The sequence below is a fragment of the Neofelis nebulosa genome, chromosome 3 (genome assembly GCF_028018385.1).
Source record: "Neofelis nebulosa isolate mNeoNeb1 chromosome 3, mNeoNeb1.pri, whole genome shotgun sequence".
NCBI lineage: Eukaryota > Metazoa > Chordata > Mammalia > Carnivora > Felidae > Neofelis > Neofelis nebulosa.
Genome location: NC_080784.1, coordinates 3,804,213 through 3,822,701, shown reverse-complemented (window position 1 = coordinate 3,822,701; position 18,489 = coordinate 3,804,213). Strand labels below are relative to the sequence as shown.

Below are 18,489 nucleotides of genomic sequence, written 5' to 3'. Positions count from 1 at the left end.
GGACGGCAGTGACATCAGAGACCAGGCCAGGCCTCTGTGCTAGACACCGAGGAGTGTTGGCTCAGGATCAGTCCTCTGACCCCCCGAATCAAGGTGCGCTTGGGTGACTCAGTCTGTTGAGCGTCAGACTCTTGATTTCTGCCCAGGTCATGATCTTGCGGTTTCGTGAGTTCGAGCCCCACGTCGGGCTCTGCACTGACAGTGTGGAACCTGCTTGGGATTCTCTCTCTTCCCCACTCTTTCTGCCCTTCCTCTGCTCTCTTGCTCTCTCTCTCTCAAAAATAAATAAATAAAAACAAATCCCAAATCAGCTTACCGACCGGCAGGGAGATCAGGGAAATTTGGCCTCCTATTGTAGCTGATCAGTATTTGCAATAAAATGGTCACTTTCGGAGTAGTGCTCCCTGGGACCCAGTGTCTTATCTTCCTGGGCCTCACCACAAATACAGTTCTCAACCTCCACAGCCCTTGCAAATAATTTGGACAGCGCTAAAATTGAGTTTGGATACTGACACTCCCATAGCCTCCATGAGATGAGGGTGAAGAACTGAAAACGGTTCATTTCTGTGGTTCCTGTCCCCTGGATTTCTTGGATCCGGAGTTTCACAGCAGGGCCACAGAGAGGAAAGACAAACAGAGCAATCTCATTCCCGACCCATCTTTGCCGTTGACAGTACCTTTAAAAGCATCCCATTTTTATTTTAGTCAAACAAAGCACATTTGTGTGAAAAGCAAATACAGTATTTTATGTACACAACAGAATTTCCCCTCAACAGCGTAATTAAGCATGATTACACATAATTTTAACAAGCACGGGCCACTGTAACAGCCGTCTGCTACTTTCGGGGGTGAGGTTGGGGATTGTGTTAGAAGAGAAATGGTCACGGGAGGTTTCGTTCCTTCCAAGTGCCCGATTACGCCTACATCCACAGTTTTCCGTAACCCCGCGAGCTTACACCGTGTCCGCCAGGGGCAAATGCTCAGGCGCAGACAGCGTGAGTGGATTGTCATTCATTTGTTGCAGTATCGTGGGTTTTTTTTTTTTTTTAAGTTTATGTATTTATTTTGAGTGAACAACAGAGAGAGAGAGAGAATCCCAAGAGGGCTCTGCACTGTCAGCACCGAGCCCGACGCGGGGCTCGAACCCACCAACCATAAGCTCAGGACCTGCGCCAAAATCGAGAGTCAGACACTTAAGTGACTGAGCTGCCCAGGCACCCCTTCAGTCTTGTTCTCTAAAGATAGTGAAAGGAAATCACTTATTTTAGATATTTGGGTCCGAACCTCAGGAAAAATGAGAATCAAGGAGCAGGTGCGTACCAGAATGTGTCCACTGTCGCTTCCCTCTCCAGAAGATGAAATTCGCTGGTCTTGGGCACGTTGTCATCCGCTCACCGGCACCCACCCAAAGCAGTAATTATCTGGCGGCCACAGATTACCTTTTATCTATGCTAGCGACTGTTTTCTTAAACCCTAAATTCAGGATAGAAGCGACAGTCAAGTGGCCATTGAGAAGGGTAGACTAGCAAGCCGTGTGGAATTGCCTTTACCACAAGAGTGAGTGCACAGACAACTGTGCAGCCTTACCCGATGCGTAGGTTACTTTGGAGTGACGCTACCAGAGAGAAAAGCTTTCGTTTTCTAAAATGTGGCGTTGCTAACACCTGTAAGGAAGTGTTACCTCAGTAGCTGGGGCAGTGTGGCTTCTGAAGAAATCGGTGGGTTGCAGTTCTGTGAGAAACCACATGGAATGTACAGGAACCTTTTATCTGTGGAGCCCACATAACAACACATCAATTTTATGATGTTTTTTCCAGCTTTATCGAGATAAAATTGGCATGTAATACTGTGTACGTGTAAGGTGCACCGTGTGATTTCATGCATGTCTACTGAGAAGTGGTTACCAAAATAACGTTGACCTCTCACCTCACGTAACTACCAGCTGTGTGTGTGTGTGTGTGTGTGTGTGTGTGTGTGCGTGCGTGTGTGCATGTGGTGAGGAATTTTAAGATCCACTGCTCTCTCCTCAACTTTCAAGTGTACGGTAAGTGTTATTAAGTCTAGTCCCCATGGTATATGTTGCATTCCCAGGACTTCTCATTATAAGGTGAATCACAACTTACAACTAGAGGTCTGTACCCTTTGACTGCCTTCCCTCCTTCTCCCAGCCGCCTCACCCCCTGGCAACCACCAATTTGCTGTTTCTGTGAGGTCAGTTTTATAGGATTCCACTTGTAACTGAAATTATACAGTGTTGGTCTGTTTGACTTCCCCCACTTAGCATAATGCCCTCAGGGTTCATCCGTGTTGTGGCAGATAGCAGGATTTCTTTCTTTTTCATCACCGAATGATATTCCATTATATATGCCACAGTTGTAAAAATCATTCATTCATGCACAAATGATTGCAGTGTTTCCATGTCTTGCTTATTATTAAAAAAATAACACTGCAATGAACATGGTTGGGGGGGGGCAGATATCTCTTCAATACAGTGATTTTGTTTCCTTGAGGTCTATGTCCAGAAGTGGGGCTGCTGGTCTTGTATTGTAGCTTTATTGTTAATTTGGGGGGAAACCTCCATACCGTTCTCCACAGCGGCTGCACCAGTTTGCAGTCCCACCAACAGTGCGGGAGGGGTCCCTTTTCCCCACATCCTCGCCAGCATCTGTGTTTCTTGTCTTTCTGATGAAAGCGCTGGTTATGGTGATGTCTCATTGTGGTTCCGATTTGCCTTTTCCTGATAATGAGTGATGTTTGAGTACCTTTTGGGCTACCTGTTGGCCATCTGTATGTCTTCTTTGAAAAAAAAATGTCTATTCGGGTGATTTGGCCACTTTTCAATTAGGTTATTTACTTATTTTTTTAATTTTGTTATCACTATTTCTTTGCTATTCAGTTGTATCGGTTCCTTACGTATTTCGGTTATTAACCTGTTCCCAGATAAATGATTTGTAAATATTTTCTTTCATTCCATAGGCTGTATTTTCATATAGTTGATCATTTCTTCCACTGCACAGAACCGGTCCTGCTTGATTTTATGCGGTCGGTGTCATATCCAAAGAGTCATTGCCAAGACCCATGTCAAGGAACTTTATCCCTGTTTTCTTCTGGGCATGTCATGGTTTTTGGTCTTCTTGACTTCAATCCATTTTGAGTTAGTTTTGTGTGTGGTGTAAGAGTCCAGTTTCATTCTTCTGCATGTAGATGCTGAGTTTTCACAACACCTTTGTTGAAGAGGCCATCATTTCCTCATTGAGCGTTCCTGGCTCCCTTGTAAAATGACTGTAGATACGTGGGTTTCTGTCTGGACCTCTCTATTCTGGTCCGCTGATCTGTATGTCTGCTTTTCTGCCAGCACCCTACTGCTTTGATCGCAAAACTTTGCAGTGTAGTCTGAAATCAGGAAATGGGATGCCTCCAACATCGTTCTTTCTCAAGATTGCTTTGGCTCTTTGGAGCCTTTTGTGGTTACATATACATTTTAGGCTTGTGTGTTCTTCTTTGTATAAAAAAAGAAAGAAAGAAATGCAGCTCTTCTTTGTCTGGGGGTGGTCCAGGAGCTGCCTCAGCCTCACCTCCGAGTTCAGGGTTTTCTTCTCTCTGGATTGTTGCTAGTTGCTCTTCTTTTTGGGGGGGGCTGTAGTTGGGACGACTTATGTCACCATCTTGATCACGTCACTCCGGATCAATTGAGTAATCATTTTAAAAACCCAAATAAATATTCGTGTAGTGACCAAGACCTCCACAACCTGGTGTATCTACCATGTAAAACAGAAATTGTCTGACTTTGTCAAAAAGTAGATTTAGGGAGGGGTGCCTGGGGGGCTCAGTCAGTTAAACATCTGACTCCTGGTTTTGGCTCAGGTCATGATCTCACGGTTCGTGGGTTCCAGCCCTGTGTTTCTGGCTTTGTGCTGACAGCGGAACCTGCTTGGGATTCTCTCTCTCTCTCTCTCTCTCTCTCTTTCTCTCTTTCTTTCTCTCTCTCTGTCCTCCCCTGCTCACTCTCTCAAAATACATAAATGAACTTAAAAAAATAGATTTAGGGGGATAATGCACACCAGTGGGAACAGCACGTGGTATGTTGTAAAACTTTACTCCTGATAAATCATTCTCACTTGGCAATATGGTGTGTTATCTAAGATACTATCATGAAAACATGGAGGTACATTTCCAAATAAAATAGATGCATTTTGTAAGTAAAGAAAACAGTATTTTTATTTTCCATCTATTGTATGTTTTTTCCTTTTTTTCTTTTTGATCTAGGACAAGGGCTAAAACATGATTACACTTCATAAAAGGATCCAGGGGATATTAAAACTCTTATGGGGGTGCCTGGTGGCTCAGTCCGTTAAGCATCCAACTTAGGCTCAGGTCATGATCTCACAGTCCCTGAGATCAAGCCCCGTGTCAGGCTCTGTGCTGACAGCGTGGATCCTGCTTGGGATTCTCTGTTTCCCTCTCTCTCTGCCCCTCTCCCCACTCACACTATCCCCCCTCCCAAAATAAATAAACATTAAAAAAATTTAAAAAAAAACCCTCTTCTTATAAACACAGCTTCTACTTATCCATGAATGCATCATTATTATTTTTACTACAAAATTATTTTGTCTTTACATATAATAAAACCCACCTACCCCATCGTGGATCCTAGGTCAGTTAGGAGTTGGAAATTATTTCATGAATAAGCAAATACATCTGAAATATGGTGAGAGTAACAAGTATAGAAATAAAAGCATATAAAAAACATGTATAAATATAAACCTCTATGACATTCATTAAGAATGATTTCAAGGAGGGGCACCTGGCTGGCTCATCTGGTAGAGCATGTGACTCTTGATCTCAGGGCAGTTAAGTTCAAGCTTCGTGTTGGGTGTAGAGATTCCTTAAAAGTAGAATCTTTAAAAACATTAAAAAAATAGGGGCACCTGGGTGGCTCAGTCGGTTGGGCGTCCGACTTCAGCTCAGGTCACGATCTCGCGGTCCGTGAGTTCGAGCCCCGCGTCGGGCTCTGGGCTGATGGCTCAGAGCCTGGAGCCTGCTTCCGATTCTGTGTCCCCCCCTCTCTCTGCCCCTCCCCCGTTCATGCTCTGTGTCTCTCTGTCTCAAAAATAAATAAACGTTAAAAGAAATAATAATTTAAAAACATTAAAAAAAATAAAATGACTTTGAAGAGCATGTACTGTGCATTGGTCACTTGACTAGCTGCTGGAGATTGAGCAGTCAGTAAAATAGACCCTCGTGGAGCTTACCGTAAAGCACAAAGGATAAATATAATGCACAGTGACATGTGTTAGGAGAGAGAAGAGTGAGACGCAGGCAGATCATGGGATACAGGCTACCAGAGCGCAAGCACAGTTGAAATGAGAATACGGACAGTGAATTGACCTGGGGAGCCGATAGGCAGGGTGGACACAACGTTTACAGTGGGCGTGAAGGATGGAAAGAGAGTGTGATCAGAACTTGGAGCCTGGATGGTGGATCGCAAGGAAGAGAGTAAGGAAAGGTGGCCCAGAGGAGTTAGCGTCCAGATTGTGCCGGGCTTTCTACATGAAAAGACTTTGAATTAAGAATGGAGGTTGCCAGAGGCATTTCCAGCAAGTTAGGGCCATCACTGGGTTTGAGGTTTAGAAACATTGTTTTGGCTGCAGCATAGAAAGTGGAATGAAGAGACAGGGTGTGAAATGGTGAGATGGTCATAGAGGCAGCAGTGCTGGGTGGACACAGACAATCCTGGGTGATGAACAATGAAACCCTAACCAAGGAGCCACTCGAACATGTGGGAGTGTAGTGGATACTGTAGAACGTGTTTGTGTGGGGTATTTGGGGCCTGGAAGGACAAGTGGCAGAATCAATGAGTGAACTGTGTATGTTCTCTAAGATGGCCCTAAAACAATGTTTTTAGTAAAAATTAAGCCGTGATTAATAAGGTTCGTATTTTTTGCTAAGTTCTAAATCTGAGATTTCAGAGTGTCACAAAAATATAAAACCAGAAGGGACATTAACAATGATCCAATCCTATGGCCTTTGTTTCTCATTAAGGTTAAATAACGTACATAGGGTTTTAAAGCTGGTTTCTACTACAACTGAAACAAAAATATCTTCACCAGGGAAGAGAGTGCATTTAAAAGCTGTTATAGTACTTGCTGTCTTTTGAAACTAAAGAAATCTTGCAGAAACTTTAAAATATTCTTCCGTGGTTTCGAGAACCATAACATAAAGTGGAAACACATGGAAGGAAACATCCCCATTGCATCAGAAATAGTTGTGATATGTGAACTGCTTTTACTCTAAGTGTTTTCAGCATGTGGTGCTCTTCATAACAACAACAAATAACAAAATTATAATAATGCAGGTGGTACTGGAACCTTTTACACCCCAAGTGAATTCTTGCAATGTATGAAAGGATTAGGGCACAATTGTCATCACTGATAAGAGATTAGTGTTTCTCCGCTCATCGTTCTTCTATGCACCTGACCGAATAACAAGCTGGAGAAATGTGAAGAAAGGATGGAGTTATCCATCTTTGATGGACTAGGGACCAGCGTTAGCTGGAAGAAGGATAAGCTGACAGTGAGAGCATTCTGTGAACAGGGGGACCGGGGCAGGGAAATGCACCAAGGAAGGTGTGGATCTCTGCATTTGCCTCCAAAGGAGGTTGTGCAGAAAAGCACAAGTTGATGACCGCCATCCGGAGCACATGGGTCAGGATGCATGGGTGGACCACAGGGACCTCCCTAAGTGATGAGACAGGGTGAAGAACTGGAAAATTCTGAGCAGGAAGACATACATATGTGTCATGCTCATGAGCAAGTTGCTTTTAGGGTGGAAAAAGTAGGTCTTCTGACAGTGTGGCAGACAGCAGGGGATGGGCTTCATGGGGAGACAGAGTGCATTTCTGCTACTCAGGATGGAGTTGACCATGTGGAGTGATAACAGTGTGAACCGTGCACTCAGCCTTGCCAGGACTAATGGTCCTTGACCCTCAGGCAGAACATAGGTGAGTGTTGTTGACAACAGACCAAAGCATAGGCTCCCTTCATCCACCCTAATCACCAGCACCCCTTCCTGTGCTCTCCTGTGGTAACTTGCTGGTCCAGGACAACCTTCCCTCTCTTAAAAGATGGGGGAGTTAAGGATCAAGCTTGGGCCCTCCAGAGAGCGGGAGGAGAATTAGACACTTGAACTTGTCCAACAAGTGAGCACTTGACAACTCCCTCCTGTGTTCTGACAAACTTGTCATCACCAGAAGCTCCATTTTCTTCTTCATGTGTGCTGACTACTCCTTCTCACCCAACTCTGACAATCCCCAACCCACGACAGACCCCCAGGCTTCCATCGTCACCATTAGCAAGGGCCTTCTTGTCCTCACATGGTCGGAGAATTGGTGGAATAAACAAACCAGTTGCCCAGGAACTGTATGCTACTCTAATCAGAGAGTAATTCTCCCTCTGGGCCTCATAAAAATAATTTTTCACCAAATTGCAAACAGTGCTCTCAAGAGTCTTTTTAGGAAACATTTATCAAAGGAGCTTCCTCCTTTTGACGATTCTCAGCATCTGCCAGGGGAGTGATTTCGAAACCGAAGTCAGTTAAGTAGAAAACCTTTGCCAGAGAAAGTAAAAGCGACCGATCTTGACCTAAGGAAGGACTCGTGTACTCTACAATAATTTCACGTCATGGGAACGACAATTTATAGATATCGTGTCTTTTATTCACACTCATGTTAGTGTGTCGGGGCTGTCGTAACACACACCACACGTTGGGGGCTTACGTGTACGTCCTCATGGTTGCACGGTTATAAGTCCAACATCACAGTGCCGGAAGCTTTGATGTCCTCTGAGGCCTCCCTTCTCAGCTTTCAGGTGGCTGTCTTCTCCCTGAGTCGTCACAGAGCTTCCTCTCCATGTGTGCCTGGCCCTAGGGTCTCTTCCTCTTCTTAGAAAGACACCAGTCCAGGAGCACCTGCTTCGTAGTTTCCAAAACTCAGTGGGTGAAGTGTCCGACTTCGGCTCAGGTCATGATCTCACAGTCCATGAGTTTGAGCCCCACATCGGGCTCTGTGCTGACAGCTCGGAGCCTGGAGCCTGCTTCTGATTCTGTGTCTCCCTCTCTCTCTGCCCCTCCCCTGCTCATGCTCTGTCTCTCTGTGTTTCAAAAATAAATAAAAACATTAAAAAATTTAAAAAAAAAAAAGAAAGAAGAAAGACACCAGTCCTAGGGAATCGACCTTAGTTACATCTCTAAAGGCTCCACCTCCAAATATGGCCACATTGAGGGTTAGGGCTTCACCATAAATTGTGCGGGGGCGGGGGGTGTATATAATTCATTCCATAACAACTCTGAATAACTATTGATTAACAGTTAATTCAGTATGGTATTCCCTGATAATTGCCTGCTGTGCTGACATCCTGTGTTGCCAGTTTAGGACAGAGCCGTATCCTTGGGTAAGATGACATTATCTTATAAGATGAAATGTCTAACAAGAACACATGCCTGAACAGATGATGTGCCAACTCTGAAGAGATGACCTAATAAAGTACCCGTGGGCGGTGCCAAGATTCTCCAGAAGCAATTTGCTATTTGCTCTAATGCACAGATAATTGGATAATCAAGTGCCCAAATGTTGTGCCTAATTGTAGAGCAAAGTTGAAAAAAAGTGGCCTAGACGGTGTTTAGATTATTCATAGCTAAATGCCCATTTCAATCACAAAATAATCTCTGCAAACTGGGCACAAGCCATTGATCTCAGTAGATATAATAGACATAGGATGCTTATCTTTGGTAAAAATTACCTATGGTAAAAATTAATAAGCAATACGTAGTCAAGGAAGTAATGTCCAATATCTATCTAGGACAGCGGGTATAGGGTACTTATGTCTAACAAGTGTGACTTCCTATCTCTGAGAAAAACTGGCTGTGAAACATACTTGGAAGAATTAGTGACTTTGTATTCTATGTCTGCTAACTAGAAGCCCGTGGAATGTTCTAAGAAATGGTGCCTTTCATTTCGGTACAGTTAATCTCCTTAGGAAAAAACTTGATAACAGGGCCAGTAATTTACTAAACCTATTTCGTAGTTTCCAAAATTAAAAATTCTTTTTATTTGGCCCTTGAATATGCACCTCTTTCTTTTCTATATGGACAGCCATCCATATGTGCTTTCAAGCCCATGAAATTAGAAATCAATTGGAAGTTAGCCAGTGAAAGAGTACCTGTGAATTGCCATCTACTCCAACAAAAGTAGCCTTGGACCCCCCTGATTTTTATGGCAGGATGAAGAAAGAAAAAGAAATCCCCATGGCACCTGGGTGGCTCAGTCAGTTAAGTATACAACTTTGGCTCAGGTCATGATCTCACAGTTTGTAGGTTCATGCCCCGTGTCGGGCTCTGTGCTGACAGCTCAGAGCCTGTAGCCTGCTTTAGATTCTGTGTCTCCCTCTCTCTCTGCCCCTCCCCCATTCCTGCTCTCTCTCTCTCTCTGTCTCTCTGTCTCTCTCTCTCAAAAGTAAATAAAAAATTTAAAAAAAGAAAAGAAAAAGAAATCCCAAATGGTTTTGATTCATTATATCCTGAAGCACTCTTGTTTTTTCTTTTTACGTAATTTGTTATTTTTCTACCTATGTGAAAATCATTTTGATCATATTCACACTTTGTCTCAAAACACGTTTACTTTTATATTTACTTGCCTTAGTTATTTAACTCCCAACTTATTCCCAAAAGAATTTTTAAAAACTTATTTCTACTTTTTTTTCCCTGAAAACTAAATACAGGGTAGCAGCATAGTTCAACACTGCACTGGTGAACAGAGCCACACATATTAGAAAGGATTTTCTTTCTGGGAGGTGATTTTGTTCCCACTGAGATGATATTTTTGGTAGGAATTCAATTTTTAATTTTGCTAACATTCTGTGGCAGACTTTGTGGATTATCTATGAAAATTATCATTTATTAAAAAAAAAAACAAACACCTGACTTTTTTTTCCCCCTACACTGTGGAGTCTAACATGACATTTCCTGGATCTTTCAAGGTAGGAATGACCCAGGTGAGTTACAGGGGACAAAGACAAGTGAACACATAGAGCCTCTGGAAAGTTTTGGGGTATTTTTGTTTTTTTGTGTTTTTTGTGCATGTGTTTATGGTTTTTAAAGAGAAAACCCAGCTCACCGCCCTTGTGGGAAGCCTGGACTCTCCACCTCCTCCTGCCTTGAGACGTGGCAGCCACTTTGTGCCACGAGACCGCACCCCTCACGATGTTGGCCTGTGAGTCCAGGGGGCGGGCGTCTGCAGAGCATGTGGACTCTCACCAACCTAACCCATATGCCACTCTGCCCTCCAGCCTCCAGGTGCGTGAGGAAAAGGAAATGCTCGCGAGTTCAAGCTAGCGTTCATTGAAGCGTTTTGTTCCTCACAGCCGAGGGCAGTCCTCATCAAATGAGATTCACAATGTTTAGTGACACTAAGTGTCGTCATCTGGCCTGTGAGAAAGAGAGTGTTGTGGTGTGTGAGGTGACCTGGCTGTGTCCGTGCTGGTGTGACTTACGGGTATGTTTATCGCACACGTTGAATCGTTTCCATGTGATTATTTTTAAGCAGGCATATAGAATAAATCCACTTTGGTGTTTCTCTTTTTGCATCAATCTTGGCTTTAGTCCAAATTAAGGGCCGTTCTTGGGAAACTATTCCAGTTGCCCTTTGATAGCACGCATGCTGTGTGCTTGTTTATGAAATGCTTATTACCAGGGGTCAGTCTAAATCAGTCTTTTTTTTTTTTTTTTGGATATTCTATATCTTCGTTCTGGTGCGGACACGCTCGAGGGAAAGGCCTGCTGGGTGAGAGATGAGGGGGTGAAATTCTGCATGTTCCCTGTCCAGACGCCTGCTAGGTGCTGCGTGCCAGTGGGGTCCCGTGTTTTGTCGTCTTGAAAACTCCATCCTCTCTCATCCTTCTGCCTCCAGTCCTGAGGGAGGCCCTGTCCTGCTTGGCAGCTGTCCCTCCTTCTGCCCAGGCTCTGTGTTCGCAGTGCAGCTAAATGCTTCGTTGGGAAACACTAGAATTTGTGAGTGGGAGGGGCGGAGCTCCCCGTGATGCTGCTGTGTGGGCAAGTATGGGAACTGCTGATTTCAAGAAACCAGAATGCAGAGGCCAAGGCGAGAGAGGGGCCTGCTTAATTTTGCCAGAATTAAGACTGCCTCACTCTTTAAAAATGCAGTTGATAATGTCTCAATCTCAAAGCTTCTAGTTAACAGGAAAAACATCGTAATACAGATGCATCTTTAAAATTATCAGATATTGCATTCTGTAATGATAATACAGGGCCAAATGATGTAAGGATCAGCTTTACCTAAAGTTCTAAAGTTGAAGGGCTTGGGGCGTCCGGGTGGCTCAGTCGGTTACGCCCTGACTTGGGCTCAGGTCATGATCTCAAGGCCATGGGTTTGACCCATGCGTGGGGGCTCTGTGCTGACAGCTCGGAGCCTGGAGCCTGCTTCACATTCTGTGTCTCCCTCTCTCTCTGTCCCTCCCCTGCTCGTGCTGTCTCTCTCTCTCTCTCTCTCTCTCTCTGTCTCTGTCTCTCAAAAATAAACATTAAGAAAAGAATGTAAAAAAAAAAGAAAAAGAAGGTAGAAGGGCTTTTTCCTTCCTTTTGGACCTGTCACATCCTGAAAACAGGGCCAGTAATGCTGGTGTTGGTCAAGAGGGTGGACATTGACATTAACGTTGCAAGGAAGTAGAATGTGTCCTGAGCGACAGCTCCTTAGCACCCGGGGGAAGGTGGCAGCCACTGGCCCTGGACACGGAGTGTGGGCGGCTCCACTGGGTGCTGCCCTTGGCTGAATTGCTCCGGACCCAGCCCAGCTGCACAGTCAGCATCTCTACGGTGGCTCTGAGGCAGCCTTTCTTTCCCATGACCTGCGGGGTGAGCGCTCGGGGCGAACACGGTTTCCTTTCAGCCGCTTGCTTTGATTTTAAAGACCTATGATGCCCAGTACCAACTTGAGGATATCTTTGCCATGATAGATACCTCGCCAGGAGTGTTATGGTGGTCATCCATCCGTCTGTTCAAATTATTGCACTGTAGACTTCTGGAAGATAATTATTTTTCACCCTAGTAGCTTAGCTAGTAATTTTGGAAGAGTACCAAAGAGACTAATACATGAGATAGAAGATCTGTGACTTAAACCTCCATTCTCAGTGGGGCACCCTTTCCTGTAACACATGTCGCCCACCAAGTGTATCTAAAGGGGTTGGTAGAAGTTAACATCTTCAGGATAATTTAGGATTGGAGTTGTTGGCAACAAAGAAGCAAAAATCCATTCAGTGGATACCTCTAAGTTGTATTTTATTGTATGGTGGCGTTTAGGTGCCTTCTCTCCAATATTTATTACAGCATGAAATGTTTCACAATAAATTAGGAAACAACTGGCCATTCCCTGTGGTTTCTGTAGCTCTCACAGTATGATTATAAGAAAGCATGATGAAAGGACCATATCCCCGTCAGGGTCTAGAGGTTCTGTGTCGCCTGGTCCTTGACCCGCTCGTTGCTTTTGTGTTTTGCTCGTCTGGCCCTTTATCACCGGACTACAGTCACTCTTGGCGTCTGGCTGTTCCTCAGCCCTGCCTGGCGGATTCCCCACTCAGCCCCGTGCTTTGGTTCTGTCTTCTGTCCATGCAGGGTTCTTCTCTCTTCCACTCGCAGACGCATCCTCCCTTCACATCTGTGCTCGAATGTGTGCTTTGCAGAGAGTGTCCCTGGATCCTCCACCCGAAACAGACCACCGCGGTCTGTGTTCCCTCTTACCCCCCGTCCTCTCTTTTCAGAACATTTATCAGAGTCTGACATATTTCATACTATTTGTTTATTTTATGCTGAGTGCCCCGAGCTGCAGTCTTCACAAGATCCATGATTTGGTGTGTTTTCTTGTTTCTTACACCTTACAGCTAGAACAGTCCATGTACTGTGCGCCAAGATATCAGCCACAGACTAAGACATTGGGCAAAGCCTAGTAGCTCTTTGTAGGGAACAAAACAAGTCAGCCGTCTGTCTTATAGCTAGAAGCCTGGTCAGACATCCCAGAAGGTCTGTAAAAGAACAAAACAATACCAGCATCCACTTTGTTTCAGGCACTGATTTTAGGACTGGGAAATACAGAGAAAGATATGGATTCGTCATCTTTCTGCAAAAATTTGCAGTGTGATGGGACAGAAAGACAGGTTCGCAACTCAAATCCATCCTGACTGGATTAGTTCTAAAATGTCTACAAAAAAAAGGACCCGGCAATTCTAGAACAGGGAGCCAGACCTGGGCTGTGGGGATTTGAAGAGGCTTTAATGAGGGCGGCGCCACGAAAGGAGAAGAGGAGGTGTCTTAGATGGGGGTGGGGGACACCAGAACGGAAGGATGCCCGGTGGCACGAGAGATTCTGGAGTGTTCAGTATGCCTCTGGCCTGAATGTGAGCGCCCTTCACGGAAAGGCAGAAATTTAAGTTGAAGACGCGCACTGTATTGGGGGCATGCGCGCTGACTGCATGCTGCTGGGTCCCTTTACGACATACAGGCAGCTGATCGGTGGGTGTACCCGCAGGTGCACGCCTGTGGGCTGGTTGAGGAGGACAGGACATTCCGTGGAGTGTTGAAGAGAGGATACAGAAGTGAGAGTCAACACCATGGCACCCCGACGTGTCAAAAATATCGTGTAGATAGGGTTTGATAAGGGGCCCTGCGGCAAGGTACTCAGCTGTGTGAAGGAGCCCAGGGGAACTGGGCTGTGACTGGAGCGAGCGTTCGTTCCCCTGTGCTTCTGTGCCCTGTGCTGGGGCCATGCAGGTGTACATGCAAAGGTGAGTAATCAGCCAGGCCTCCGTTAGCTGTGCGCCGCCCCGTGTGCAAGTGTCGGAGGGCAGCTGTGCTCTCGTGGGTCGGGAGGCTTGCGTTTCATTCAACAGGGTTGCCTTTTGTAGATCAGAAACTGTCCAACGACTGACAAGTTCGTAGCGTTCATCTCCGTGTTCCTCATGACCGTTCTCAGAAATTCACCTCTAAGTCACCTGTGCTCGTCTGGTGGCACCGCTCTGTTTTCCAGTATCTGGTCCAGAGTGATACCCCGTTTGTGCAGACGTTTTATTCTCTCCAGAAAGACCACACGGGCTTGCCACAGCAAGAGTCCCCCTGCCAGGCTCACTGTCAGTCTTGCTGTTTGGCTCCCATGCCATCTAATGCCCGTTTGTTGGTAAAAGCAAAAACGCTCAGATAAATTAAAAGAGCAAATAGTGGGGCGCCTGGGGGCTCAGTTGGGTAAGCGTCCAACTTGGGCTCAGGTCGTGACCTCGCAGTTTGGGAGTTGGAGCCCCTCTTCGGGCTCTGTGCTGACAGCGCAGAACCCAGTTCAGATTCTCTATCCCCATCTGTCTCTGCCCCTCCCCCCTTCGCGCTTTCTCTCTCAAAAATAAACAAACATTAACAAAGATAAAAGAGAAAATGATGAACCCAATTACTCATTTGTTATGTAAACATTTACAGGTCTAATATACCCAATAAAACGCGTTAGAGATGAATGTTAAGTATGTAGTGTCAATAGAATTGTTTTAGGTGAAGTTTTAAAATATCCTTCGAAAATAAATCATAAAATTCAGAAAACTTAATACGGAAAAATTAAAATGAAATAATAGGATGTAGTACTTTTAAAGGTTCTTGTCAAGAAGAAGGAAAACGGGCGCCTGGGTGGCTCAGTCGGTTGAGTGACCGACTTCGGCTCAGGTCATGATCTCACAGTCCGTGGGTTCGAGCCCCGCATCGGGCTCTGTGCTGACAGCTCAGAGCCTGGAGCCTGCTTCCGATTCTGTGTCTCCCTCTCTCTCTGCCCCTCCCCGACTCATGCTCTGTTTCTCTCTGTCTCAGAAATAAATAAACATTAAAAAAAAAAAAGATTAAAAAAAAAAAGAAGAAGGAAAACACATCAATAGGAATGTCATAGAGTCCCCAGTAGAAGGCTGATACCGATAAACAGTATCAGAGAAGAAGTGAAGAAATAATCACACCTAATATTTCCTCAAGTTCCATTTCTAGATTGATAATTTGGAAGAGATCTTTTGACCAGCTTTTTTGTTTGTTTGTTTGTTTTTTGTTTTTGTTTCGTTTTGTTTTTGGTCTGTAGGGACTTCAGTCTTTCGACTGATAAACTGTCACAAAAGCCTCTCAAGGTCATCTTTGACATCTTACATTTCGTTGCGTATGGAAACAGGTTTCCTGCAGTTGCTATATCAGTGTCAACACTGATTATTCATCTTCCATTTGTTCCATAGTTTCACAAAAACTATGTGAAGTAGGCGCAGATTCTCAAGGGAAGGCAGTGTGACCTCCAAGGGGAATTTCAAAACCCCGTGTGGATTGTGTCACGCTCATTTGGGGGCAAGAGCGGGCTCAGTGTGTTGGGGTCGCGCGTGCAGAGTGACCCCTCGCACCTCCTCCAGATGCAGCTACACTGGTGTAATCACGGGCCACAACCACACTTCTCCCGTGGCTGAAGAAAAAGTCCTACTAGCGCTCACACCTGCTGACCCCACACCACGCTGTCTGGCCACTAATCACTGGTCTCTACGGAGCACCTAGTAAGGACGCGTCAGACACGCGGCGGCCTTGCATCTGGACCCACGAAGGTCGGCATCTTTGGTGGAAGTGAATGACCACAGGACTGTCTTCACCCCAGCAGGAGGGGCACAGTGGCCTTCATCTGCGCCCACACCGCGGGTCTAACCACAACCGTGCGGTGTCCTAGCACTCCACTCAGGAGTTCTTGGAATCAGTTAATGTAGGAAACAGCATTATCCCAACGTGACATCGTTTATTTCCTTGTAAGAAGGAACCGCAGATTTTGGAACCGCAGATGCACAACCGATGTCTGCGAGTCCAAGGTTTGCTCACAATCGTATAATGGCTAAAACTTTGAGCCCTATATGCTGGGTATGTTGTGTGAATTATGTCGTTTAACCCCCTCATCTGTCCTTTGAGGTAGGCAGTGGTCGCTGATGATGTGTAAACGAGGCTTTTGAGAGACTGAATTGCTCATGGTGGCCACTCAAAGGCCAGGAGGCCCAGAATCAAGTCTGGCATCCTGACTACTCCTGACCTCAGGGCTGTGTCCTTTGCCAGGACCAGGGGGTGCTCAGCCCCTACCCGACTGAAGGCCCACGAACTGCAAGCTGGGTTTTGTTATAAACCATTGCTGTGAACTGCCTTTGATTCATGTCGGAAAAAAAAAAAAAACAAAAAAACAAACAACTTGGTTCAAGGCATCTCGAGTGTTGAATTCAAGTAAACCCACTCGTGGCTCAGTTCAAGTCAAGTCACACGACTTGAACTCCAAGGTCTGTCCTTAAGAAAACAGGTTCTCTGGGTGATTTCTTTGGCCTGCGTTGCACCCAGGAACACTTCTGTTCCCGTGGATCTGTCACTATAAGGGTCACCTTCTTTACTGGAGAGCCCGGGAGGTTAGCGGAGCACCCTGGACCTGTGACCCTACACCTGTTTTTGTTTCCTGCTCTTATGCTTAAGAAAACAGGTGTGACCGTATCCCATATACTGGAAGTCTTAACAGCATTATGATAGTACGGGCTGATTCCACTGCTTTGGTATGCCTGAACTCTCAGAAGCACAGTTTCTCCTCTCGTCACTGGGTGTGTGTATACGTTCCACATACAGTAGGCACGATCCTCAAGACCATCCAGCAACCCAGTCCTGTGCCATTCTACAGACATCCTCCAAAATTGTGAACTGGATTAGAAAGTAGTTAGATTGCTAATAAAACCTAAGTTTGAGTTTGTGCTTGGTCGGTGCAAGAAATTAGAATAAGCCCATGACAGATTTCAGAAGGCAGACCCAATTGGTGCATTTTGGATGTGTGCGTGGAAACCATCCCATGCGTCTTGAAATTCGCTTGTCTCCCTCCCTGCGCTCAGAGAATGTTTACACTTGTATTCTGCTCAGCTCCTATCTCATCCTAAAACCCTGCAACACCTTCTTCCCAGGGCAAAACACACAAAAACCCAACAGGCTGCTCAGGGGGGGGTCCCTCCCTTCCTTTCTAGCGATCGGTGCCCGCTACACTGGGCTGGTATCTCTTTCTTAGAAGGGCTGATTTCAGGCTTCCCTCAGGATATTTATACCTTCTCTTTCCTCCCCCATCTATTATTGTGTAATCCTTTGAACGTCTCCACTTTGCTTCAAACCCCACCTATCGTGATCTGAAACTCATATACATGTGAAACTTTCATGGTTTCCCTCCATATAATGTGAGCCCCATGAGTGTGAGAATTCTGTCTTGTTTGCTCAGTAACCTCAGTACCTAGAACAGGGCCTGACACATAGTTTGCTCTCAAAAACTATTTCTGTGTGAGTAAATAGCCTATTTTATTTAATAGATTCTGTGTAGTTAACACTTAAGACGGAGGTGCGGTTGAAGTCTATGTATACATACTCCTGGTGTGTTTGTGTCCCTATTTCATTACAGTTGTGTTTTCATGAAAAGGGGCTTGATTCTGCCCATTTTCTCTTCATCCAGAGACCATTAATATATTCGCTTTGTTTCATAAACGAGTCTTAAGATTGAGGGAAGGAATATTCAAATACATTTATTGACTTAAATATTCAGTAGCGAATGAACAATCTTGTATTGTTTACATTAAAAAAAACCAGACAGATGAAAACATAATAGCTGTTTACATTTTAACGGCAGGGTGCAGGAGGCGCGTGGGCCGGAAGAGGCATCTATGTATGAATTGTAGCATTTGCGTCACCAGCATCCGTGTAACTGTCCGTCTCCCTTAGGAGACAGTACATTAAATACCTTTCTCTCAAGTTCACGTACCTTTTTACCCCCAGGCTTTTGTAATTAAATGTTGATGAAACGAGCATGCTTTGGAAACTCTTAACAAAAACTACGTGTAGACCAGCAGAAGGAACCACTCGCTCACTTTCTGAATTGTTGACAAATGTTCACTGCATGTTTTGTTTTTTGACCGCTCGTTTTTCTCTCCCATTTTCAGAAATCGAAAAGGGAGGATGCGGGGACCCTGGGGTCCCCGCCTATGGGAAGCGGACTGGCAGCAGCTTCCTGCACGGGGACACCCTCACTTTTGAGTGCCAGGCGGCCTTCGAGCTGGTGGGGGAGAGGGTCATCACGTGCCAGCAGAACAACCAGTGGTCGGGGAACAAGCCCAGCTGTGTGTGTGAGTACTGTGCCCTGGGGGGCCGGGCAGGGGCCGGGGCAGGGGACAGAGAGGGCTGCATGCCAGGCACAGGCAGGGGACAGAGACGGCTGCTGTCAGCATCTCTAGGGAGAGCCTCAGGGACCAGAAGGGGCAGGGGCGTTGTCCAGTGCCCACTCCCTCGCTGTCCTCACTCAGGTAAAAGCGGCCCGTGACGTGGGTACCTCTTTCAGAGCATGTGGAGCCCAGGGCTCTCTGTAGAAAGAACGTTTTGTGCAGAAAG

At 45.5% G+C, this 18,489-nt stretch overlaps 1 protein-coding gene across 5 annotated transcripts in view; it reads left to right on the top strand.

Moving 5' to 3' along the window:
- Positions 1 to 18,489, top strand: part of CSMD1 (CUB and Sushi multiple domains 1) — a 2,016,488-nt gene that overhangs the window by 1,598,510 nt on the left and 399,489 nt on the right. For all 5 annotated transcript variants that reach the window (XM_058719853.1, XM_058719852.1, XM_058719850.1 and 2 more), the window contains one exon: positions 18,045 to 18,227. In XM_058719853.1, the coding sequence (XP_058575836.1) occupies positions 18,045 to 18,227 (183 nt within the window). The remainder of the gene's footprint in view (positions 1 to 18,044; positions 18,228 to 18,489) is intronic.